General features: G+C 44.6%; 1 protein-coding gene across 1 annotated transcript in view; it reads right to left on the bottom strand.

Moving 5' to 3' along the window:
• Nucleotides 1–26,607, bottom strand: part of RB1 (RB transcriptional corepressor 1) — a 262,129-nt gene that overhangs the window by 135,205 nt on the left and 100,317 nt on the right. The window contains exons 14-17 of the mRNA XM_088444859.1: nucleotides 22,858–22,914; nucleotides 22,044–22,075; nucleotides 20,197–20,273; nucleotides 15,115–15,314 (exon numbers count right to left, since the gene is read on the bottom strand). Coding sequence (XP_088300985.1) covers nucleotides 15,115–15,314; nucleotides 20,197–20,273; nucleotides 22,044–22,075; nucleotides 22,858–22,914 — 366 coding nt within the window. The remainder of the gene's footprint in view (nucleotides 1–15,114; nucleotides 15,315–20,196; nucleotides 20,274–22,043; nucleotides 22,076–22,857; nucleotides 22,915–26,607) is intronic.

Below are 26,607 nucleotides of genomic sequence, written 5' to 3'. Positions count from 1 at the left end.
AGCCCCTCATCACCTTCCTCTGCCCCAGCCCTTCACCAACATCCTCGACCCCTCATCACCTTCTACTGCCCCAGCCCTTCACCAACATCCTCGACCCCTCATCACCTTCTACTGCCCCAGCCCCTCACCACCATCTGCAGCCCCTCACCACCATCCCCAGCCGCTCACCACTGTCCCCAGCCCCTCCTCAAATCACTGACTTCGGCTCAGCCCCTCACCTCATCACCGCAGCCTGTCTCTATCAGGAGCTGTACGTGGATGGGGAAGCATGTGTGGCAACGTGAATTTCCTGGTCCAGGCTACAGGGACTATCAGCGCATCAGGCCGGCCCTGCACACTATGGCGCTGCTCACGGCTAGCGGCACCCGGAAGTACCCGCTAGCCGGAGCAGATGTCCACTACCAGTTGCATTCCCCGGCAGCTGGCTGATGTGAGCCTGCCCTGCCGGCATTGGGGAATATGGGATCGGACCAGTAGGAACATTCACGCTGTCCTGGTGGCGCAATCCACCCCTGGACAGGTGACTCAGGCTGAATCCATGCATGACTGGGTGCAGGGGGACCGGCGGGCCCTGGAGGCAGCCCGGGCCCCATAGCAGTCGCACCCCTCTGCACCTATGGTAGTTACGCCACTGGCTCGCACTCTATTACATTTAGACCAAAGTATTAATGGGTCAGTCATAAAACTGCTTCAGGCATTTGAGTCCATCTGTAAACTGTGTAGAGGTTGCGTCTGTAGGACAGGTAAGTATAATACGGTGTATGATTAAAAGTGAATGTGACATATGTAAAATAACATTGTCTAGCAGCCTCTGGGGAGCTTCCTGAAAATGATAATAAGGTATTCTTAGTACTAAGGTATTCCTAAAAAAAGCTGAATTCCAGCTCCAGCAGCTGTTTGTTGAAGTAATCAATCCCACGATGGGGGTAATGGGGCCCATCCATCAGTGATGGATTGCCGCGATCCCGCGATGCGGCAACCTGGCATCGCAGAAATCCAACATGTTGGATTTTCCCGATTTGACGATCGCGATAAAAAAAATAAAAATGATTGCGATCGTCAAATCGCCCACAATTAACATGTAATATTTCAGTGATCCTGCGACGCATCACTGAACAGAGATGTTGGCCGGCCAGCATTTCCACCCGGCAGATCGGCATTTCCGATCGCATCGCAGAATCGCGAAAATAAATGTCAGATGTATGGGCACCTTAAGATAGAAAGAATGTTAGAAGCCAGATACTCTGGCAATATGCAATAGTGTTGCTGTTTGTACGATGGGAACAAATTGGTTAAATGTTCCTAATATTGTAACAGTTAACCTTGAGGCAAAATAGTTGCTCGGATGGTTACAAAGTTCTAGCTATTAATGCTAGGAAAGCCGTTTGTTGCACTTATCACTGGAGTTTGTATAAAGGCTATATGGCAGCTGTTTAACAGTCTCAATAGAGCTGCAAACAATGGTTCCTTTTACCTCTGTCTTTAGTTCACGGGATGCCGCCCGGACTTTATGATCTGTGTGCCTTCCTGATTTCCGTCTCTCCGTGCGTGTAGCATACAGTGCAGGAGCCCCAGACCCTTTTGTCCGGCGGAACTTCCAATCTCCACCTCTGTGTAATGAAAGGGAGAGCGCACAAATACTGACTAGGGGAACCTGGTTGACCAGTGATGCACACGTGCGTGAGCGTCCAGAAAGGTTGCCGTTAGTTGAACCAATGTGTGGCTTTTGATGTTCCTTTGGTGGCGCTGGAATGGCAAAGCTTGCAAGCACACACAATAGGCTGAATGAGTAGTGGATTCTCTCTGTGACCCTAACACGTTTTTTCCCTGCTTGGGATTGCTTCAGAGGGATGTGACTAACTGAACTAAAGACGGAGGTAAAAGGAACCATTATTTGCACCTCTATTGAGACTGCTAAACAGCTGCCATATAGCCTTTCTACAAACTCCAGTGATAAGTGCAACAAACGGCTTTCCTAGCATTAATAGCTAGAACTTTGTAACCATCCGAGCAACTATTTTGCCTCATGGTTAACTATTACAATTTTAGGAACAATTAACCTATTTGTTCCCATCGTACAAACAGCAACACTATTGCATATTGCCAGAGAATCTGACTTCTAACATTGTTTCTATCATACCCCCATCGTGGGATTGATTACTTCAACAAACATCAGCTGCTGGAGCTGGAATTCAGCTTTTTTAGGAATACCTTATTCGTTTCTATTGTGGATATCTTGTCAATTTCTCGGTTTTATATTTTTTATTGCACTATATGCAGAATGGTGTATAGATTGTGTTCATGCACAAACGCATATTATGTCTACACAAAAAAGTACAAATGCAAATTTTATAATACAGTTTAAAAAAAAACAAAAGTCGACATTTTTCAGGCATTTCCTCAATGTCTGCATCAGACAAACATCTGACAGCTTAGAGGAAATACAGAAGTGTCCACATACATCTATCCTCCATGTGCTACAAGTCACGCTACACATAATTCGGGAGCGTCGTGTTTATGTAGCGCTGAGCCTCTTTTCGTGCAACTTTTTACCTTCAAATGTGCACAGTGATGCTAATATTTAGCACAGTCAGCTTCTGCCGATTAAAATTATATGCAGCATGCCTATGTTCTGTGTGTCTATTGCATGGTAAATGCTACGTTACAGTGTTACAGCCGCTGACACTATAACCTAGCGTTTCGCATGCAGATACACCCATAGTCGCTCACAGAATATAGGCATGCAGCATATCATTTTAATCAGCAGAAGCTGCTTGTGCTAAATATTCGCATCACTGTGTTAACAAGACGCATTTAAAAGGTAAAAAGTCGCATGAAAAGACGCTCTGCACTACAGAGTCACGCCATGGCATGGCGTGACTAGAAGGGCTGTTTAGCGCACAAGGAGGCTAGATGTATGAAGGCACATCTGTACATAAGTATGCATTTAACATATTGGTGTAGACAGCTACTTTTTTTTGTTTATTAAGCCCTGTTTTATACCCTTGTGGATGGAGCACATTTTATTTCTCTCTTATGTAGTAAATGTCTACGAAATTTTTTTTTTCTGAAAATAAACTCACAATTTCCACATTAGAGTGCATTTTTCTTCTCTCTGTAGTATGAGTAACTATATTGCCGAGATAATGCAATATTACTGGCCCACACCTCTCCCACTTAGATCCCTCATATTGCTCAGTTCTACCTAGTTCTTAATTTGCTTGATGAACAAATATGCAGTGCCACTTGTAGTAATCTATAGTAATCTATATACCAGACACTTATTACAAAATAAAACATAAAACCCCTCACTGATGGCCATCATGCAGGAATATACAGTAATACAGTAGATGTATGCCTGGGCTGTGTACAGAATGCCAGTGCTCAGATCCCGGTGGTCAGAATCAGACGCCGGCATTCTAACAGAGTTAGAATACAGACACCTGCCGGTAAGTACCTAAACCTAACCCTTCCCGATAATCTTCCCATTCGGTCACCACAACAATCCCACTGGGTTGCAACATCCTTCTCACTCCATACATTTATCTAATTTAGAATACACATTCAGCTCCCTAAATGCTAAAACTATTATACTCTGTCTAAGCATGTACACTTTCTTCCCCTATGTGCAGAGTGAGAGACGGCTTACAGGTGCAGGCTGTAGGCGTGCGGAGTAGCGGCAGCAGCGGGGGTGCAGAGCAGTGGCAGCAGCGGGGCAGTGCACAGGGGCATCAGCGGGCTCAACAATACTGGGCATGCACCTGAGAAAATAAAATCAATAAGTCACGCATGCATGGACGCATCATATGCATCTATGTTAAAAATTGAATGTGTAAAAATAAAAAAAAGATGTGCTCTACCCAAAGCACAACCAGCCCCGAGCTTTTCACTACCGGGCCTGGTTGTGAAAATACAGGGGACAAAAAGCATAGGGGTACCCTATATTTAGCACAACCAGCACTGGGCTTTGAGCCGGTCCTGGTTTTGGAAGTACAGGGGAAAAAATTTAGTAGGGTTCCCTTGTATTTACCAATACCAGCAATGGACCCTTTCTATCAGGGTATAATGCCACAGTCAGGGGAGCCCTTTCACCAGGTCCCCAGCCAAAGCATTACCCCTGACCATTAGTCAGCCCAATCCGGGGATCCCTGGAGAATTGGGGATGCCCCCAATAAAGGAGTCCCCCTCTCAAGGGCACCCCAGGCCTAGGCTGAAAGCCCGTGGCTATCCCCGGCACCCCTGGGCGGTGAATGCTGGGTTGATTGTGCTTTAGGGTAATATGGGGGGGGGGGTTAATTTCACACAACCAGTCCCGGGTTTTTCACTGCCAGTCCAGGCTGTGAAAATACAGGGAACAAAAAGCGTAGGGGCCCCCGTATCTAGCACAACCAGCACCGGGCTAGTCAGAACCAGCCCTGGTTGCCAGAGTACGGGGGACTAATGACGTAGGGGTTCCCCATACTTTGAGCAACCAGCACTGGGCTCTGATCGAGTCTTGGTGTTGGAAATGCAGTGGGAAAAAATGAGTAGTACCCCCCTGTATTATCCAGAACCAGCACCAGACTTTTTCTAGCAGGGGGCTAATGCCACAGCCAGGGGAGCACTTTCACGGGCCCCCCAGCCGAAGCATTAAATCTGACCGCTAGTCAGCCCCCCCAATAAAGGGGTCCCCCTCTCCAGGGTCGATAGCCCAGTATAGGGTATTGTTTAAAAAATATTTTCCTTCCCAGCAAGCCTCCCCTACATGCTGGTACTTAGAGAACAAAAAGTACCAGCATGCAGGGCATTAGGGCCCACTGGCACCTGTAAATAAAATTAAAATAAACACAACACACTTTAAAATTGTAATATTTTATTTTACTTGCTCTTCACCTGACAGACGGTGGCCTTTAAGCTCTTTTGCGTGGCCGCCGGCACCCCAGGGCTTCGGCGTCTTCGTCTGGCGCCAACCCGCCAGGGCTTTGGACGCTTTGCCTGGTGGATGCCAACCTGCCAGGGTTTCGGCATCCTCGCCTGGGGAACGGCGGCCTTTAAGCTCTTGTCTGGCCGCCATCACCTCAGAGCTTCAACGTCTTCATCTGGCAGACGCCAACCTGCTAGGGCTTCTGGCGTCTTCGCCTGAGGGATGACAGCCAATTAGCTCTTTTGCACGGCTGCAACCTCCCCAGTGCTTCTGGTGCCCTCTTCATCTAGTGGGCAGCAGCCTGTGTCAGCTCTTTTGCATTGCCGCCGCCCACTAGGATTTCCGGACATCTTCGTTCTTTAGAAGCTCTTCATTGCTCCCTCTCAGCTGTCAAACTGCCATGCCGCCTCATCGCGCTGGCTTATATAAGCTAGCTGAGGGGGCGAGGCGATGGCACAGCGAGCCATGATTGACTCGCGGCAGCCATAATTGAATTTCAAAAATGCAGCTGAGGCGCCATTTTTTAAATGGGCTACGCTGCCGAACTCTGCAGAATGGCAGGCAAGGACTGCATCCTCTCTATTCCAGGCCCGCTGCCGATTCCCTTGCCACCGCTGGATCCCACTGACGCCCGCACAGCCGCTGATGGCTGCAACGCCAACGGGTCCCCGCCACTGCTACCGCCCGCTGCCACTACCAGGTCCCAGCGCCTCTAATGCCCGCAAACGACAGCCACCTTGTTGCACCCAAGTGAAGCCACAGTGAGTACACCTGTTGAAGACACCTACTGAGGCTGCGCAACAAGTTGAAACTTCCTATCCGTATAATGGCGCATTCATGAGGAAAGGGTTTAAAAACTAACTTTCTAATTTACCTGAACCACAAAAGCACGTACCCTGGAAAAATAGCTACCTAATAAAACAAACCCAAAGTCTAAATTCACCACCTACCCTGAGTTATGCCTTCCCAAAAATCCCCCAGAACAGCAAAAAAGAGGTCCTAATTGAGAGTGTCAGAAAAAAGTGACACTTTGAACTTTAAATTACTCCCAAATCCTCATTTTTGCCCTGAAATTTGGCATGCAGCACTGAGCGACAATTCTACCCATCAATGCCAAATTTCAGTTTGGTATCTCCAATAGCTTTTGAGGTATAGCCTCTTAAACACCATGACCCCCGCCCCCCCTCCGGAATACCGTCCTTTTTTAGATTTAGCCTTAACATAAGGGCACGACTGTGTCCTTATAATAGATAGATAGAACACACATCAACATTTAAAATTCTTCAGACTTTACATACAGCTACTGGCTTATCTCCTGTTTTGTTCTGCATACTTAATAGGTGATGTTGGGTTGGGTAGGATATTCCGGCTGTCGGGATGCCGTTGTTCAGAATACAGACAGCGGCAACCCGACAGCCAGAACACAGACACCCAAAGGAACGCAAGGTAAGTTTTTTCCCTACCCATACCCTAACCCCCCAGGTGCCTAAACCTAACCCCTCCTTCGTAGTGCCTAAACCTAACCTCCCCCCCAGTATCTAAACCTAACCCCCCCCAGTACCTAAACCTAACTTCCCCCTCCCCGCACCCTAATCCTAACCCTCCCCCTATTGCCTAAACCTAACGCTACCATCCTTTTGCACCCCGATACTTACCATTCTGGATACCGACAGTCGGGATACTGGTGCCGGGACCCCGACCTGTCGGGATTTCGGCGACGGTATTTAGACCGTCTGCATCCCGCACGCCTGGATGCCAACTACATCCCAGTGATGTTACCACCTCTATTGGTATTCAGGGGCCTATTGTTTGCCAAGAAATCATTCCTCACATCATTACATAACCACCAATGACACAAAAACAGAACAGATTCATGGATTCATGTTTACACCATTGTCTGACTCTACCATCTGCACATTGCAGCAGAAACAGAGATTCATCAAACCAGGCAAAATTTTCCCCCAAACATTAACTGTCCAGTGTTGGGGGGGGTATGTGCTCACTGTAACCTCAGTTTATGGTTCTTAGCTGACAGAAGCAAAACCCCATGTGGTCTTCTGCTGCTGTAGCCCATTTACTTCAAGCTTGACATGCTGTGTGTTCAGAGGTGCCCTTCTGCATGCCAGACTGGCTATTTCCCTCTGGCCTCTGATTAACAAGACAACTCTGTCCACAGAACTGTCGCCCACTAAATGTTTTCTTATTGCGCACCACTCTCTCCAAACCTGCAGTCATATGATTGGCTAATTAGATTTTAGCATTAATGAGCAGGTATACTGGTGTACCTTAAAAAGTGGCCACTGACGCTGGGTCTGCTCATTATTTATTGCCATTATTATGCACAAAATAACAGGCATTTTATAGGTATAGACAATTTAACAGTACATTTTTATCAATTAAGAATGCAATATATTTACATTTGCATTTAGAATCTTTCTTAACAAATGAAAAACAAGCACATGCATTGTTTGGTAAAACCTATATTGTATTTCTTTTTGTAAAGAAAACCAGGGGCTGCCTTACCGCACACCTGACCATGGTTATTGTTACCAACCTAGTTTCCCAAGCAATCAGTTTTGTAAATGGAGATTACTATGCATAGAGTAGACACATTCAAAGGCATTTAATCATGCAATCCCTAGTGAGATTTTTTTTTTTTTTTTTTAATAAAGCAGGCCTGGCCAGCTGTGGCTCTCCAGCTGTTGTGAAACTACAAATCCCAGCATGCTTTACAGGCTGATCGGTGAGAGAGTATGCAGGGACTTGTAGAGCTGAGCAAGAAGTAGAGAATGCTGGAGCATTGTTGGCATAATGTTAGCTGCTTTGCAAGGTGTTTTTCACTTAAGATTGATGCAGTCAATCAGTACATTCAGCCTAAGAAAAGCCAGAAGCATAAACCTTCCAGGTTACAAAATGTCACCGTGTTGCAATAAGACAGGTCATTAAAAGTCTTAAGCCAAAGCATACAGGTGATCCTACCGTCCAGCCCAAACGTCAGTACATTGGGCCTGATTCAGAGCCGGACGCTATTTGCGCTCGCTCGTTCAGAAAAAGGGGCCGGATATTTAAATAGAGCGCTCGCTCTTTGCGGTCTGTTGACGCCTCTATGTCTGTACGAGCGAACGAAACATGCGCTCGCTATTTTTTAAAAAACGCCCACTGGCCGCTCGCATCCTACGTCATCTCCGCTATTTATTAGATTAATTGAGTACATCGAAAGGCGTCTGAACTGCTCGCAGTGCTTGTGGTAGCATTTTCCTACCGCAATCATGCGAACAGTTCAGGCTAAAAGACAACCAAGTGACGTGGTCGATGACGCTGCTTTGTTAATTATGCACACCCTTAAAACGCCAGTTTTGACCGTTTGGCACGCCTGCGTTCGGATCTCCACACCCCGTTTTCAAGCACATTCCCCTGTTACCACCCACAAACGCCTCATTCTGTCACTCAAATTAGCAGGCACTCGCTATTTTGCGAGCACACAATTTCCGACCGCAATGACTGGTTCGTGCATGCGTATTACAACCCATACGCATGCGCAGTTGTGCGAACATTGCTTGGAGCGAGCGAGCGGCCGCTTACGAGCGGCTCTGAATCAGGCCCATTGTGCAATTTGATGTCAGAGATAAGTTACCAATTTCAATTAATACAGTTATTCAGGTATTCAGGACAGTGTGCTATGCTGGGCATAAACTATACAATTATCGGGGCAATCCGCCTGATATCATCGGAACGACCAGATAATTGTAGTGTGTGTGCGGGCCACCGATTGTAAAATATCGATCGGAAGGGCATGCCGAATCATCCAGCATGGCCGTCCAATGCGATATTTTGTAAGTTAAATGTTGGCAGCATCGGGCAGTGTATGCCCAGCTGCAGCCGAATGACAGACATTTTCCCTGTTCCTTCACAATATCTGCTGGGTGTCAGGCTGCCAGATGAAATGTCTGTCGGCCTGACAGGCATTTTATCAGGCAGTGTATGCCCAGCTTTAGTGAGATGATCTTCCAACAATATTTTTCAACACGCTTAATAATCCAACAACAACAATACAAAGCCACAGACATTTTTGGTTCGTGTGGCAGCACTGGGCCAAAAGCCAAATATCTCCCACAGCATCACAGTGTACTGTATATGGTAATCTTAAGAGTTCCTCTCAAACTAAACGTATAAAAGGGTTAAAAATAAAATACCAGTTACAAGACGACCCACTTTCATGGTCTTTGAGAAGCAAAGCTCCGTATAGTGTAAGCAACTGACAGACGCTATAAATGGAATTAGAGTAAACTGATCAGCTAACTAAATAAAATTTATGTAGGCTTTAAAAGGTACATAGGTTACCTTGTCAGGCATGGTATTATACAGAGGAATGTAGGCTGCACACAACCAAAAAATTAAACCACATGTCCTCGCACAGCTTTGCTGCAGTCGCGCCAAACAGCCCCTCTCAGTGCGCCAGGTCCGGTGATTCTCCACTAGCGCCGGGTGTCTTTTTTTTTTTTTTCCAAAGAATGCGTCTAAGTCGCAATGCAATTCAACTGGGACGCACCAGGAGTACATTGCCATGACAACTCTCTCCCTCCTCTTCCCCAGACAGCTGCGGTCAGGACCGGGTAATGGTATCGGGATTCAAGATACAGTAACATTCTACGCCTCCTACCGCTGCCTGTGTCAGCTACAACAGACACACCCACAGAGCACCTACCCCCTTTAGAAACCATGACAACCACCTCTGAGTGACTGAACACAGCGGCCACAGTGCAGGTGTGTGCTCGTTACAGGGTGCAGCACAATAGGCTGTCACTCTCCATGATTATTATACAGTAGCTCATTGAGTCCTTTGCCCCAATGTGACCTCTTTTGAGTTGATTTAGTGCTGTAAACTTCCAAAAGTAGCACCCAAAGGTCTTCTTCATATAAAAATTGAGATATCTCACTGTGGTGTAGAATAACTAAAGCCGTAGAATTCCTGCAATTAAGGTTTAATCAATTATGTGCATATGCGGCACTCACAGTAACCCTGAACTCGCTGATGTTTGCTCACAGCACCATATTGTACTGGAATGGAGACGCCAGAGCCATTTTACTGCGTATGCGATTGCCAGAGCCATTTTACTGCGTATGTGATCGCCAGAGCCATTTTACTGCGTATGCGATTGCCTTAGCCATTTTACTGCGTATGTGATCGCCAGAGCCATTTTACTGCGTATGTGATCGCCAGAGCCATTTTACTGCGTATGTGATCGCCAGAGCCATTTTACTGCGTATGTGGGCTAAAGAGGGGAGGGCCGGCTGGGGTGGGTGCAGGCTACACAAGATAGCGTTAATATCCTCTCCTCACCCTGCACTCAATAGCCATATGTGTGTGGTGAGTGAAGGTCCCAGTGTGTACCATTGTGAGGAGGGGGAGTATTAACACCTTAATGTCACCCCTCTGCTGTCTTGCCAATACGCCAGTCACCGATTTTAAAGATATATGCCCTTACTCCCTTCTAACCCCACCTTCTCCCAGCCTTTACCCCCAAGCTCTGCCCCACCTGCTGCTTGCCCTTAACCCCCTCTACCCCAACTGCTGCTTGCCCTTAACCCCCTCTACCCCAACTGCTACCTGCCCCCAGCACTGTCCCAACTGCTGCCTGCCCTCACCCCCCATAATATATGTGATGCAACCCAAAAACTGTGGAGTAGGACCCCAAACTCAAAGTGAGGGGTCCCTGGGACCCACATTTTTTTGCTCAGTGCGATCACTGCCCGACACTAGCAGAATTGCACAGAACCTGGGGGCTCACTCATGCCAGGCATGCCACGCTGTGTGGCATAATGAGGATAGATGAGCAAGGACACATCTGTATTACATGTTGGCCACGTGGAGAGAACTAAAACATAACTTTATAAATACAAAAGGAAACTCATTGCTACTAATAATTTAACGTAAGCAAAGCCTTAAAGTAAAAAACGGTAAATATTTGCACCCATGTGGCTGCGCTCTTCACTAAACGTGCTTCAGGAAAGGGTGTGAGAGGCCAATAGTTCTATTTGTAAGCTTGGTAACTTCTATAACTATACAAAATATATTCTATTCTATCCATAAAATGATGCGGCCATAAAAAAAAAAAAAAAAGGCTTTATTTTTCTGCATGAAATGATTAAACATGACCATGTATTTATGTAGCACCAGCATACTCTGTCTCACTTTACAGTTGGGAAGAAAATGAGACAAGCTGGAAAGCTTACAAGCTATAGGGTAGTGTTGCACATTCCAACTATAAGTAGGACATAGAAAGGAAATGTAGCAAGGTGGGTGGATACACAGGGGGTATAGGGATACTATACATATTTTAATTAATCAACATTATGAGAATGCTTTCTGTAATTAGCATAGTTAAATAAAATGTTCCAGATGTATCTGTTTTAGCTGTAGTTACCAAGAAAAAGGTGTAAAAATGGCAATTTTAAAAGGAATAAACTTAAAATGTATTAGTGGTTTAATGGGATAATGTGTTAATATCATGTTTTTATTATTTACTTATATTGAGACAAATTACTATTTCCGTCAAATATTTCACAATTTCGGTCATGAAAAACAAGCTTACTGGTAGTCCAATATAAACAACTCTCTGCCATATTATGCACTTTCTTCTAATGGATGACACACGCCTACAGAGAACAACTCTGTGGTTGTATTTATCATGCTATTTCACAATCTATGATAAAGGTTTCCTGCAGACTCATTTCATTTACTGAACAGTAATTTCAGACTCTGGCTTTAGTTGGTCTGGACTGATAAATCAGCTGACACATGACTAAACCAGTTCAGTGCAGAGATAAAAAACCTACTGTGACATTTTGTATACTATGCGCTATATTTGAGGATTATAAATCTATTTTTTTTTTTTTTTTTACATATGGCACTGTAATTAAAAAAAATAAATATAAGTGTTCCATTAAACCAATAGCGCCATCATTTCACTTAGTTTGCAAGATTTCTTTACGCTATTTATACAGATATTAAGACAACTAAAATGTAGTAAGTGAGACACTGCTGAATGGAAACAAAATCAAGAGACAGAACGGTGTTGAGAATGACACAAATGTATTATATAAACTGTCAGGCAATTTACTTTGTGCTAATATAACTAGACAGCAACTGCTTTACAAAGGAGCAGCTTCTTTGTCCAGTAAAAATTGTTGCCTCTCTTTGGCACACATTCAATAACAAACACACACCGCAGTAACACAAAAATTATAACAGATACATAACTGAAATCCATAATACAATAAAAAATAACCACCATAATAATTACCAATGTGCTCTATTATTTAGATCTTGCACTCATGTTTCCCTCACAAGAATAACCCTCAAACCAATTAAACACACAGAGCAATAACCCCACCCACTAAGCACTACACCTGGCATGTGTCACAATATGCTTTGACCACTCTGGCAGCACCCTAGGCCCTGCACCTTCTTTTGTAGCTTGCAATGTGATCGTTTTTGATGCCACGCCTTTTGGGAGTGCAAGCTAAGAAAATAGACCTACAAATATGTAAAGGCAAAAAACTATTTACATTAATGAGAAAGGACAATTGGCTTTTTTCTGTTCTTTATTACCAATAGTTTTCCCATTAATGCTCACACATTGGAAATAAAAAAAAAACTATATCTCCTTATAATCTATTCAAATAAGCTACCAGGCCCTAACCCTACAAAAACTGTGGACGGCTGCTAGAAGATGATCTTCTAGAAGCCGCCAATCTTAGAGAGACCTCATGGTCCCTCTGCACACTTTGTTCCTCCCAGTGTGCCGATCACTGGCAGCCCAGTGCCTGCGCACCCACAACCAGTGGCTGCACCTGCCGGGAAAATAAAAACTAACAGCGCACTGATGGTGCTGCCCTGAGAGAAGAGAGAGAATGAGATCTTGATGTTATAGGTAATTTTATTTTTATAATGGCAGTCCTGTATCGATGAAGACTCGATACGGGGCCTCTGATTAGGGATGGTAAACTATACAGTATACTAGAGATGGCTACCAACCATCGATGGTTTGCAAGGTCTGTGATAAGTGGTTTTGCCATCGCTAATGGGCACCGTTGCTGCATCATCGATGGCGCGCCACCCCCCAATGATGTTAAGGAAACATTGGTAACTGATCTCAATCGATGGCTTCTATCGATGGTTGAACCCATCAGCCATCGATGGTACAGCGGTCAATGGCCATCACTAAAGAATACCATAAAAATTGCTATTTTATGGTATACAGTGTTTAAAAAAATATAATTTTTTTATGAAAAAGTGTTGGATAAGTTTTAAAAAGATGTTCTTGACAATTCAATTATTTAAAAAAAAAAAAAACAATTTCTGAGCGGTTTTTGGAAAAAATATTAGACAGTTAGGTGGTTAAAGGATAATAGCAACCCATGCCTACTGTATTGCTAATTTGGTCAATTATGTCCCTTTTACGCCGGAATGGGCCTTGTTTGGTATAATTCCCCCCAATATTCGTATTACTCAAGGAAGCAGACGCCTTTTATTGGCATTAAGTGAAGCGGCATGTAAGGTTTTTCTACAAACCTGGATAAACCCCTTCCCACTCTCTCTTTGTAAAGCCAAGTACCTGTTTAGAATGAATGGAGTTGAAGTCATTTTAGATAAAGACCTTAAGAATGAGAATTTCTTCCTAATATGGTAAAGTTATATAGACACTTTCTACCTCTATGCGTTCCCAAAACCATAATAGTCTACAGAACTCGTCCTGGTATCTGTTACAACATGCAGCTAATGACCCTCCAATAAGATTGCAGCATTGATTTTTCTTTTCAATAACTTTTTATATGTACATTTGCTGGAGTATAGGGGGTTGTGGGGGGGGGGGGGGGGAGGATGGTGAACTATCTAGTTTATTTATATTTCCTTACAATGATTTGTTGTACTATTCTAATTTTCTTATGTATGGCAATTATTCCATATGTAAATAGAACCTATTGGTTCTTCTCTTTGCTGTTCAGATAATATTATGCACCATTTGCACTGCTGTACAACTATTGTGATCATTGCATTTATATTATTGTTCATTGTGAGGTCTGTAAATGTGACACTTGACGCCTCAATAAAAAATTTGTTTATAAAAAGAATAACAGCAACCACAACTTTAAATGTAGGTGCTGTTTATAAAGAATGAGGACATATACGGGATGTGTCAATTTAATGTGATGTTCGTTTCACAAAGATACATCGTGTACAACATCATGCTAAGTTTATCCTTGCACTCCACAGAGGTGCACAGGGAAATGTGCTCTGTTGATACCCATGATAATAGGTATATTTATGCACAAACATCTTGTGATTTTAAGGGTCACACTGCAGTTAATTGAATTGACCCCATAAAGGTTTACTTGCCATCAGTACAAAATTCCTCTAAAAGGCAGGGGGCGTGATGGGGCAGGTGTGTCGGGACAAAGCAGTACAGAGGGTACAGAGCAATGGATAGAGAGGGGGAAGGCCGGACAGAGACGGGGTCTGGGCAGGTCTCTTTGCTAGTTTTAAAATAATGTAACAAATAGCACCACAGTATATGTTAATAAAGTGAGAGTTTTCCTAACTGCTTTACACATAGCACTAAGCAAGAGACAGAGGGCCTGATTCAGACCCGTCGCAAGCGCTGAGCGCTCCCAACCGGGTCGATGGTGGCCCAGAACACATGCGCACGACGGAGCCGGCTCCGTCGTGTGCATGCGCGAGACCCGGATAGCGACGGGCAATCCGTCGCTCCGGGTCTCGCACCAAAGGGGGCGTGCTGTCGATGTTGAGTGACAGCACGCCCCCTTTGGTGAGCGGGCCAGGGGGGTGGCTGCCCAGACGGAGGCGTTCCCATGAGAATGCCTACCGTCTGGGGGCGGCCCCACTGACATCACTTGTGTCTGTTTGAGCCGAAAGCTCTCTGGGGCTTGCGGCCACGAGACCCTACCACAAGGGTCTCGTCGCAAGCCCGATGGTCGCGATGGTCTTGACCATCGCGACCATTATCCTGGCCGCTCGCATTAGCTGTGGGTGGCAAAAAGACGCCCTGATTCAGAGCGAGCGCTCTGTCAGAGCGTCCGGCTCTGAATCAGGGTCAGAGATTCTAACATGCATAAAAACTCCAATGCTATGCCACTTCGTATTCATGCCATATAGAATAATGGTTCTTTCTGCACAGTAAATTACTCACCGACTTCCAGGCCAAGCACTCCATTATCATGTATTCACAGCGCTCAAGGTGTTTGATCATGTCTTTTGTTAGACTTGGCTCAGCTTTAATAAAGCTCTCAATAACTTTGTAAAAGTCAAATGCTTTCTGCTCAAACACGTGGAGAATCCATGGAAATGATATGGCAGTTTCTTGATTTGCTTGGCTCTGAGAGAGGTTTCCTAGAAAACAAATAAAAAAACTCATCAGCCCAACTTTGTATTTAAGTGATCTAACCCCATCTTGGGTACCTTTAAAGAAATGTATTTTGATATTTCTTCCCGAGAAATCAAGTTAAGGTAGACTTACCTTTATTGACTCTATTTCTTCGAAGTCCTTAGCCACGTTGAACCGCCCATGAGGGTTCCACAGAATGTGATTTAATCCCATTTGGAACAGGAAGTCCAGCTTGCGTGTAGGCCTGAGAAATTGTAATGCGGAGTCAACGAGCCTGTTTGTTAGCTGGCCAGCTTCGCTTGTGAAAGACATACAAACACAGAGAATCTGATTTCTTAAAGGAGTTGGTACGATCCACGTAGATCCATAGAGCAGGAACTACATCCAGATAGGCTTTACCTGCAGAGAGGTCTGAGGACTGGAAGGCCGGAACCACAATCTCTTCATTCAAATGAAACCAGGATACCACTTTAAGAAGGTAACCAGCCCAGGTACGGAGAACAGCTCTGTCTGGATAAAAGATCAAGACGGGGGAGCACCAGGAGAGCGCTGCCAAATCAGACACCCTGCAGGTAGAGGAGATAGCGAGGAGAAAGTCTTCGCAGTCAGCCACTTGAATTCTACTGAGTCCAGAGGTTCAAATGGAAAAGTCTGTAGAGCCCAGATAACCAAGGACAAATCCCACAGGGCCACTGGAGGGACAAAGGGAGGTTGAAGGTGGAGTACACACTGAAAGAATGTTCTAACATCAGGACAGGGGAGCGATCCTTCGCTGGAACCAGACTGATAACCTGAACTCTAAGGGAGGCCAGGCGGAGGCCAAGGTCTAACCCAGCCTGGAGAATGGCAAGCACCTGGGAGACCCTAAACGCTGTAGGGTCATAGCCTCTGGGGTAGCACGATTGAAAGTAAGAGTGCCAAACTCTGTAATATATGCGGGCTGAGGAAGGCTTACGCGCCCTGAGCATCATCTGGACCACAGAGAGAGAGAAACCCTTGGCTCTTAAGAGGGATGACTCAAGAGCCACGCTGTCAAAGACAGATGAGATAGCACAGGGCCCTTGCCTACACCTGGATCTAACAGATCGTTCTGCAGTGGAAGTGGAAATGGAGTGTCTATGGTGAGACTCCCAAGGTCGGTGAACCAATGGCGTCTGGGCCAGGTTGGGGCTCTTCGTATCACCGTGCAGTCTTCTGGTTTGTTTGAAAACCCTCGGGAGTAAGGAGATCAGAGGAAAGAGGTATGCGAGATTGTAGTCCCACCTCACTGCCAGAGCGTCCACGAAGGTGGCTGAGGGGTCTCTGGTCCTGGACCCATACCTGGGGACCTTGTGGTTGTGACATGAGGCCATGAGGTCTACTTCTGGTAGGCCCCATTTATCCACCAGGAATTGAAGAAATCCAGGTAGAGAGCCCACTCTCCGGCGTGTATGTCCTGACTTAGGAAGTCTGCTTCCCAGTTGAGGAGTCCGGGTATTAACACTGCCGAGATGGCATTCAGCCCACACCAGGATGTTTGCCACTTCCCGCATGGCTACCCGACTTCGCGTGCCCCCCTGCTGGTTGAGGTAGACTACCGCAGTCGCGTTGTCGGACTAAATTTGCACCGACCTGCCCCAGAAAAGATCTTGCGCCCGAGTGAGTGCTCTACACTGCTCGAAGCTCCAGAATGTTTATGGGCAGGTGACTTTTCCTGGGTTGTCCACCGTCTCTGAAAAGTATGATGACCGGTTACCACGCCCCATCCACGAAGGCTGGCATCAGTAGTGAGAAGCTCCCAATTTGGAATCCAGAAGGGGCGACCCTTGTTCATATGGGACGTCTGCAGCCACCATGAGAGGGAAAGCCGAATCTCCGGAGAGAGAAGAATCTTCTAGGACAGGAACAGATGATAATACTGGCCGTTTCACGGGGAGAGAATCAGTTGTTGAAGGGGCCTGGAGTGGAACTGGGCGTATTCCACCATATCGAAGGTGGTTACCATGGACCCCAGGACTGCATTGCTGAGTGAATAGATACCCTTAGATTGTGAAGCAAGTTGCACACAAGCAAGTGCAGTGCCGAAGTTTTGTCCACTGGCAGAAAGATCCTTTTTATTCGAGAATACAGGAATGCCCCCAGATGTACCATCCACTGTATCGGAGAGAGGGAGGACTTTTTCCAATTGACGAGCCAGCCGTGTGTTTGCAGGCAGTCCACGGTCAGCTGGAGATGGCATTGTAACACAGCCGGTGACTGTGCCAAGATTAAGAGGTGGTCTCGGTATGGCAGGATTCAGACTCCCCAACGCCATAAAACTGCCATTATTTTGGTAAAGACCCGAGGGGCAGAGCCTAAAACTGGTAATGTTGCTGCAGTACAGCAAACTGTAGGAACTGTTAGTGGGTTGGAGTAATAGGCACATGCAGGTAAGCATCCTGGATGTCCAGAAACCATAAAATCCCCAGGCTCCAATGCCAGGACGATTGATCGTAGGAGTCTCCATGTGGAACTTGGGCACTCTGATAGATTTGTTGAGGGATTTGAGATTCAGAATCGCCCGATGAGACCCGTTCGGCTTCTGAATCAAATAAAAGAGTGGAATAAAAAAACAGTTCCTCGCTGAGCCAAAGGAACCGGTATTATCACATCTGAACGTAGCAGGCAGTGAATGGCTTCCTGGAGGGCCCGGGACTTGATGGGGTCTGATAGAGGACCTGTACTAAAAAACAGCTGGGGAGGACGTCTTAGGAAGGTGAGGGTGTACCCCTGAAAGACCACTTCTCGGATCCAGGCATCTGATGTTGTTTGATGCTAAGAGTCGGCAAATCGAAGAAGTCTGCCTCCCACCCTGGGATCCCCCAGGAGGAGGCCTGCCCCATCAGGCGGAGGGTTTGTCAGACAGGTAGCTGGACGTCTGGCCGACCAAGACTGCTTGGATCGCGGCTTGGTGGTCTTCTGAGAACTAAGCTGCCTGGGAAAGGACTGTCCTTTTGCCTTACCCTGGGGACGAAAGGACCGATCAGAGGCCAGCCTAGGCTTAGGGGCAGCTGCTGATGGCAGAAAGGCAGAATTTGAGGCTGCCACGGTAGCCACGATTTTGTCCAACTCTGCGATGAACAGCCTGTCTCCCAAAAAGGGTAAGGATTCTAGGGCCTTCTTGGATTCAGTGTCCGCTTTCCACGACCGTAGCCAAAAGGACCCGGACAACTACCGAGGTTGCAGATGCCTTAGAGGCAAGGAGTCCAGTATCCAAAGCAGCTTCTCCCAAATAAGTCCACTTCATGATGTAGGCCAGTTGTTCCCTGGTAGCGTCTGATGTTAGGCTGTCTTCCAATGCCTCTGTCCATCCTTAGTTACCCAGGTCGCGGCGAGTAATAACGCCAAAAAGAGAGTAGACTGACTAGAGACAAGTTTACAGTTTTCTATCCATGGCATCCTTGAGAGGATGTAGATGGTAAAGGCAGCATAGAGCTTCTGTCTAAGCGTTCTACATATGAATCAACAGTAGTAAAGACTTGCCACGTTGTACACTCACCAGTAGGAAGAGGGTAAAAAGACGCTAGTCTTTTTGGGACCTGGAAACATTTCCCAGGAGTACCCCAAGCTTCCCCCATGTGCTCAGTGAGCTGCTCTGATTAAGGAGTGCTGCGGGTGTCGCGAGGTGTTTGGCAGGTGACACTGAAGGGTCCAGTGGGTGCTACGGGGGGGAGGGGCAGCCCGGTGTGTGGACCATGCCCACACTGCTAGTCACAGCTGCCCCGAAATATTCAGGTTTTTTGAATATTTTGTTTTTTCGACTTACAGATATGGGAGACTTAGGCCCGTATTCAATTTGAGGTGAATTTGAGGCAAAAAGACCAGACTTTGCCTGCTGGACTTTTCGCCTCCTTCGCCTGTTTTCCAGGCGGAAAGGTATCGTGCGCGTGCACGCTATTCCCCGTAATTAATTCCAAAGTAGGCGAAATCGGGAACCGGCAAAACCTGGATCGGCGAAAAAAGTCATGTCAATTTTCGGGTTTTGTTCCTAGGACTCCCCCTAAAGATGTCCAGACATGGGTGTTCAGTCTGGGTGCCCCGTTTAGCCCTGCAGAATGCGTTCTGCATTTTTAAATAGCCGCGGCAGGTGTTGTTTTTCCTGACATAGAAGAAGTGATGCAGAAGAGCACTTGGGACCACTTTTATAAACGAAAAAAAAAGCCATCAAATTTGGGGTACATGAAAATGGGTACTAGCATATTTTTAAGTCCCTAAACTAATTTTTTAAATATTCTGCAGACTATTTATTTTTATTTTTTTTAAGCATGCACTCCGAAATCCCCTATTCTGCATTATTATTCGCCTGCTAAAGGCTGGCGAAAAATTATTCCCGTTTGTTTAGTCAATGTAATTGAATACGGGGATATTTCAAATAGGCGAAAATGACGTCATCGACAATAAATTATCGCGATTCCGACATTTCGCGTCAAATTGAATACGGGCATTGACCTGTAATTATTTACTTACAAGATAAATGCCTTTTTTGTTTTATTAGTGGATCCTAAGTAGTCTGATTAGCAACAGTAATCAATTGTGTGCATTACGGTGAAATGTATTGTCATAATATGTATACCATATATTAATATTTTCTTAAATAATACTTTTAAAGTCAAATTGTGAACTTGCTCAGTTCAGTCTCATTAGTTGCAACAGAAGTCATTACGTAATCCAAAGTAACTTCAACATTGATACATGCTAATGCTCCTGGAATGTCACCACAGCAAGTGGGCATTTATGTCATCTATGTACTTGCCCTACTTTTCTTTCATACAGTACAAAGTTACACATACCTATGTATAAAGAATGTATACTATATAATATACAAGTTAGAAACCTCAAAAAACAGATCATATTAAAGTCCTTACTTACTTCCATAGGTAGCCATGACCACTTCCACAGCACACGCCAAAAGACATGTATGAAATATCTCATTATTCAATAGAATACTAGAAAAAAAAAATGATATTGATCAATTAGATGGTATAAACTGATCAACAAACAACTAAAATGTAATAAATACCGTGACTAGCAAGGTACTGTGACTCGGATCTCAGTTGGAGTAATGGTTAAGATAATGGTTTGAAAAACTGAAGCCCAAGAGGATGATCAGGGAATGGGCAGACTGCCTTTGTCCTGAACTCCAATTGTGCCATCAGAGGAGTGAGGCCTAGAGGAAACTCCAGCTTCAGTCTATTAAAAATATATGCATTCCTGGCTTGGCTCCTTTGAACTTGTACCTGAATAATAGCAGGTATAGAAGTATGTAACTGCATATATAGACAGTGAATTCATGAGCATATATATTATCTATACTTGCAACCCTTTTCCTATCTCCACATCTTTCCTGTACTCCCCACCTATTTTATTAGGTTTGTATAGGTTTACACCTCAGAACCAGCTAATTTACAGTACAGTATATTGTGAACCTCTACGGTAATGAACGTGTATTGTAAAATGCGATCCCTCTCACTAATCTTCTCTCTACCTCTGGAACTCTCTACCCCTCTCTATCAGACTCTCCTACTTCATCAAAGTCTTCCAGCTCTCATCCTAACCTGCTGCTTCATGCTTCTTCCTCACTGCCTAACCCCATCTGTGTCACCCCTGTCTGTCTGCCCCTCCTCTTTAGAATGTAAGCTCTCACGAGCAGGGCCCTTGTCCCTCATGTGCTTGTCCTTCCCTCACTCATACAATCATCTACTCCAAATTCCCCACAATGCACCTAACACTTGGTAGCGGACGCCCTGCTGCTTATTCTGAGTGTTATGATCGCTATGTCCTTGGCCTGCATTGTTTTGTACTGTAAGTCACTGTTTTTGTGTTTGCTCATTTGTTTATGTACTCTGAGACGCTGCTGAACCATTGTAGCGCCATATAAATAAAGGATATATAATAATAATAATATTAGACCGGCCAACTTGTCCAGCATCTACAACCCCACCCACAGGAACCAGCAGCTTTAAAAACCCGTAAGTTATACCCCAGCCCTATTCTAATTGCCTGATGTTAAACCCATGCTTTCTTCTCCCCGAGTCTGGCAGCTCCCTCCTTTCCTAAATAAAGCTGACTATCCCAGGTGTTCTGTTTGACTGCAGCCCCAACCTAAAATCTGCCAGCAGAATGAGTGAGAGCAGAATCTCTTTCAACACTTTGCCACAATGGATAGATCTTAGAGTAGAATTGTTAACTGGGTCAGGTTCTTGGGGAGAGCTAGCTGTCATCTATAAATCTCTCTACCTACTTATCTCTTTTCCTGTAAATCCCAGTGACGAACACTGTTACCCTTATCTGTAAATAACCCATTATATGGGGCTTTTCACTACATTAACAGCTAGAATAAAAATTCTTACTAAATTATATATACTTGGGAGTGGTGATAATCCTTAGATGAAACTATGGATAATATAGGTTATTCCCAAACAATACAGATTTCTTTATACATTAAAGTAATATGTCATGATAGAAGAAAATAAAACATTGTGTTATATTAATACTGAACTCTATTTCTGGTCAATAATAGGCATGGCATGTACAGTCTGATTACTACATCGTCCCTTACCATAATACAAAAGAAAATAGTCCACATAAACATTGAGCTTGGTGCCGACAGGAAGCAGACAGCTCATTGTTAGAAAGGGAGGGAGTTCCCCCAAGGTTCTGTACAGTGATCTATGATTTCCTTTCAATCTAAAAATACAGACTATGGGAGAACCAACCTGAAGTTGTGCATGGATAATCGTTCTTCTTCCTGAAATACAATGACAAAAATTGCTGCAAATAGTTGTAATTTTGAAGAAAAAAATCCAGTTTTTAACATTTTAGTATTTAAAGTGATTAGCACTATAGGAAATTATTTTCAATATTATTTGGATTAAGCATTAAGCAGCAAGTATTGACTCTCAGTCACTTTATACAATATAACAGGTTTCAAAGAATTTCCAAGGTGAGACAATCCGTAACATTGACCCCGTTTGCTCCCGCTTCTTGGAAGTGGGGAGCAGGATTCCTCTATACCCACAAGACTAGAAGTAAATCTACCACGTTAAGTATTCTATTTTTACCGCTAGTTAGTATGTCCAGGACTTTGCAGTAATAACAGTAATAATTGCTTTGGTTTCTAATTAACATAAAATAAGGAGCAAAGTGAGACTGCCCTAAAGTCAGTAAACAGGTAAAAAACAGAGAGAAAGCAGGAACCACAGCAATGATAGTAATGAGAGAGAAACACAAACAGAACGGGTAAGAAGAAAGGTAAGAAAAAAAAAAAAAAAAATCAAAAAGGTGGAAGCTAAGAAGTGTTAAATGGATAAACAGGTAGGAAAATAGAAAGTGAAGACGACAAGCAACATGTCCGATTTTGTATTGAATATAATTACCCCTTTAAATTCAGCAACTGAAACCGCTGAAGGCGCTGTGGCTTTGCAAAGCATCACATAGTAAATTTGGCTCTAGGTGTTAAATACTATTAAACCCAACAATTCATTCGCAACCTAATATTAAATGTAAGGATTTAGAATTTGACATGCTTACCGACTTCAGCATAGATTCCATCACCCTGTAATGCAAACGCACTCCAACTCTGTATCTCTATTGAAACAAGAAACCATTTAAACATTATCTGTAACCCAAACTTTATGAAGACACTGAATATATCTTGACTAGAAATACACTGTAATCTTAACACTTAAATCTTTGCTAGGTGGTCTATATTGGGAATAGCTTTATATACATTTTAGATCAAGAATAAGTATTTTCAGCAGCACAAAATATGATTGCATTCTTTTACTTATGGCTCAGATAACGCATCTACAGAGATACGGTTTATGCAGTTTGGGCAGTATGAATAATTTACACATTAGGATGCATGTGAATAATGTGTCATTTACAAATAGAAGAAGTGTCAAGGTGATGCAGGTTTCTTATGCCCCATTTTTCCCATATTGAAGTATTAGCAAGAATAATATACATCACTGCAAAGCATGGAATATTAGCACATTTAGGTCATCCCTTACATTTGAACTTTATCCTTTTACCTCACCAAAAGCACAGCTCGACCCTACTCTACATCTCCCACCTACAGTCCACAAGGCACCCAAACAGGGCATGTTTTCCATGTTTGCTGGCGCACAGGGGTATTAGTTGGAAACTCATTTTATAAGATCCACAGGTGGTACTAATTAATTAATTTGTGATTGTGTCAGGAGACCTGGAAAACATGCGGAACCCTTGTAGCGCCATATAAAGTATAATAATAAACCCGGTTCCAGGCGACTGATCTTTCACACGAACCTAAATATGCTCCTACTTCCAGTGTGTCACTTGAGAATAGAGCGGGTCGGCGGGAGCAAAGGAAGTACTGTACTGCAGCTTTAAGTAAATTATTTTGTGGTTAAATGTAGATTGAATGTAGTCACTTCTCTATGTATTTGCATGGTATGCTATAACATTTGTTAAAAATCCAGTAACATGTAAAAACATGTTACAATAAAAAACACAAATGCATCTTCCCAGTAGGTTCAGGATTGACCCTTGCCAGGACAAGAAAAGATGCACATTATATTTTTATTACATGTTTAAGATGTTTTTTTCTGGTTGAACAGCAGCCAAACAGAAAGAATACAAAATTAAAAAAAAGAGAAACACAAAAAATAATTGTATAGTCCAACAAATGTATTATTAACTTTAGAATTTCATTTGGAATGAACGTGACATCCTGTCATAGTCTGCATTGAACTCTACAGTTACAAATAAGTAATCCTCCATTATTAGAGAGAAGGAGTCATAGAATTTATAATCTCTATACAGTCAGCAGATGTTCCATGCTACATTGTATCTACCTATTACTGACATGATGTTACTACTACTATTAATAATACAAAGAAGCCCAATTCCATCTCTCTAGTGCCAACTTCAATCTGCTCAACGCATACCAAAAACAATATTGTTACTGGAGACATGGAAATAATTACGTCTGCATGAGGCGGTAGAAAGCTACAGTACAGCAAAACTATATTAACACGCACACTAATGTATAGATCAGTGATTCCCAACCTCTGTTCTCAAGGCACACCAACAGTCCTGGTTTTAGTGATATCCATACTTAAGCACAGATGGTTAAATAAAAATAACTAAGTTACTAATTAAGTCACTTGTGCTCAACTATGGCTAACCTTAAAATCTGGACTGTTAGTGTGCCTTGAGGACCGTGATTGGGAACCCCTGGTATAGATGGTCGCTATTCTTCCACACAAGAAATTATGGATTCCAGCCCAGGGTAAAAGGTGTGTACACACTAAGCAATATATCGGACTATAGTGTTTTGACGCAGATCCGAACTATATAAAATCAGCCACATCGCTCAGTATGGGTGACTGCGCGCTCCCGTGCGACATTTGTCGCACCTTCTGATCTGCTGTGCATGCATACTAGATCAGAAGATACAGCGACTGACACCTCTGGATGCGGCAGAGGGACGATGTATCGGGCAGTTGTACACCAGATCCTGCTGTTTGTACAGACTGCCCAATATATTGTGCCAACTTTGGGTACACACATCATCTAGTTCCATTTCACCGACAATGCGTCTATGAAGGCCGCGTCGGGGTCCTGTGTTCTGGCTCCATAAATTGGAAGTTTGTTGTTGTGTCTTGAGGCCATGAGATCCACTTCCGGAAGACCCCATTTGTACACTAGAAGCGGAAAGACTTCTGGATGTAGGGACCATTCTCCTGCATGCACGTCGTGACGACTGAGAAAACCCGCTTCCCAATTGAGAATACCCGGGATGAACACTGCAGAGATGGCTGGGAGATTGCTTTCGGCCCATGTAAGAATGCGAACACTTCGGTCATTGCTGACTGACTTCGAGTGCCCCCTTGGTGATTGAGGTAGGCCACCGCCGAGGCCTTGTCAGACTGTACTTGTACTGGCCTGTTTTTCAGAATATTCTGAGCCAGAGTGAGAGCTCTGTAGATGGCTCAAAGTTCCAGGATGTTGATTGGCAACACTGCCTTGACTGGGGACCATCGGCCCTGGAAGGAGTGCTGTCTGGTTACTGCGCCCCACCCTCGGAGGCTTGCGTCCGTGGTGAGAAGAGCCTAGTCCGGGATCCAAAAGGGACGATCCTTGTTCAAATGGGAAGTCTGTAGCCACCAGGGTAGGGACAGGCGAACCTCTGGGGGGAGGCTCATCACCTGGGATTTTTGGCAGTTGGGGTAGCCCGTTCCACCTGGAGGGGGATCAGGTGTTGTAGGGGCTTGGAGTGAAACTGAACAACCTCCACCATGTCAAAGGTAGACACCAGTGATCCCAAAGCCTGCATTGCAGTGTGAATTGACACTTGGCGATTATGGAGCAGTGTGCATAGTCTGAGCTGGGTTGCTGAAATCTCGTCCGCTGTTAGGAAGAGTAACTGAACTCGAGAGTTCAGCAGGGCTTCCAAATGTACCATCCTTTGAGAGGGTGTTAGGGAAGATTTTTTTCAGTTGATCAGCCAACCGTGCATTTGAAGAAAGGCAGTGGTTACCTGTAGATGGCGGTGAAGAGTTTCTAGGGAACTGGCCAACAGCAAGAGATTGCCCAAGTATGGTAGCATTCTGATCCCTTGACGATGAAGAGAGGCCACCATAATTGCCATGATCTTGATAAAAACCCGGGGGTGCGTTGAAAGGTCAAACGGTAGAGCCTGAAATTGGTAATGTTGCTGTAGTATAGCAAACCGGAGATATTGTTGATGAGAAAGCGCTATAGGTAAGCGTCCCGAATGTCTATCATACCATACCATAAAAAACCCAGGCTCCATAGCTAGGATAATGGAACAGAGAGGGTTTCCATACGAAACATAGGCACCATGATAAACATGTTCAGAGATTTAAGGTTGAGAGTAGGCTGATGAGATCCATTGGCTTTTTGGAGCAGCAGGGCCTTGGTTGGGCCCGATTGAGGTCCTGTGCAAAAAGAATTGCTAAGGGGGTCGCCTCAGGAATGAGAGGGCGTATCCATGGGAGACCACTTCCCTCTCCCAGGCATCTGACGTGGTTTGATGCCAAACCTGGACGAATTGAAGAAGTCGGCCTCCCACCCTGGAAGCCCCCTAGAGAGATGCTCGCCCCATCAGGCTGTAGGCTTGTCCTCAGACTTGGCAGGTGGACATCTAGTGGTCCAGGGCTGTTTGGCACTAGGCTTGGAGTCCTTGGCTGATGTCTGCTGTCGTGGAAAGGACTGACCCTTGACTATTCCTTGAGGGCGAAAGGAATGAAAGGATGACGTCTGAGGCTTTGT

The sequence above is a fragment of the Taudactylus pleione genome, unplaced genomic scaffold (genome assembly GCF_031769625.1).
Source record: "Taudactylus pleione unplaced genomic scaffold, aTauple2 ptg000005l, whole genome shotgun sequence".
Classification (NCBI taxonomy): domain Eukaryota; kingdom Metazoa; phylum Chordata; class Amphibia; order Anura; family Myobatrachidae; genus Taudactylus; species Taudactylus pleione.
Note: the sequence above shows the minus strand (reverse complement) of the source record. Positions and strands in the feature narration are given on the sequence as shown.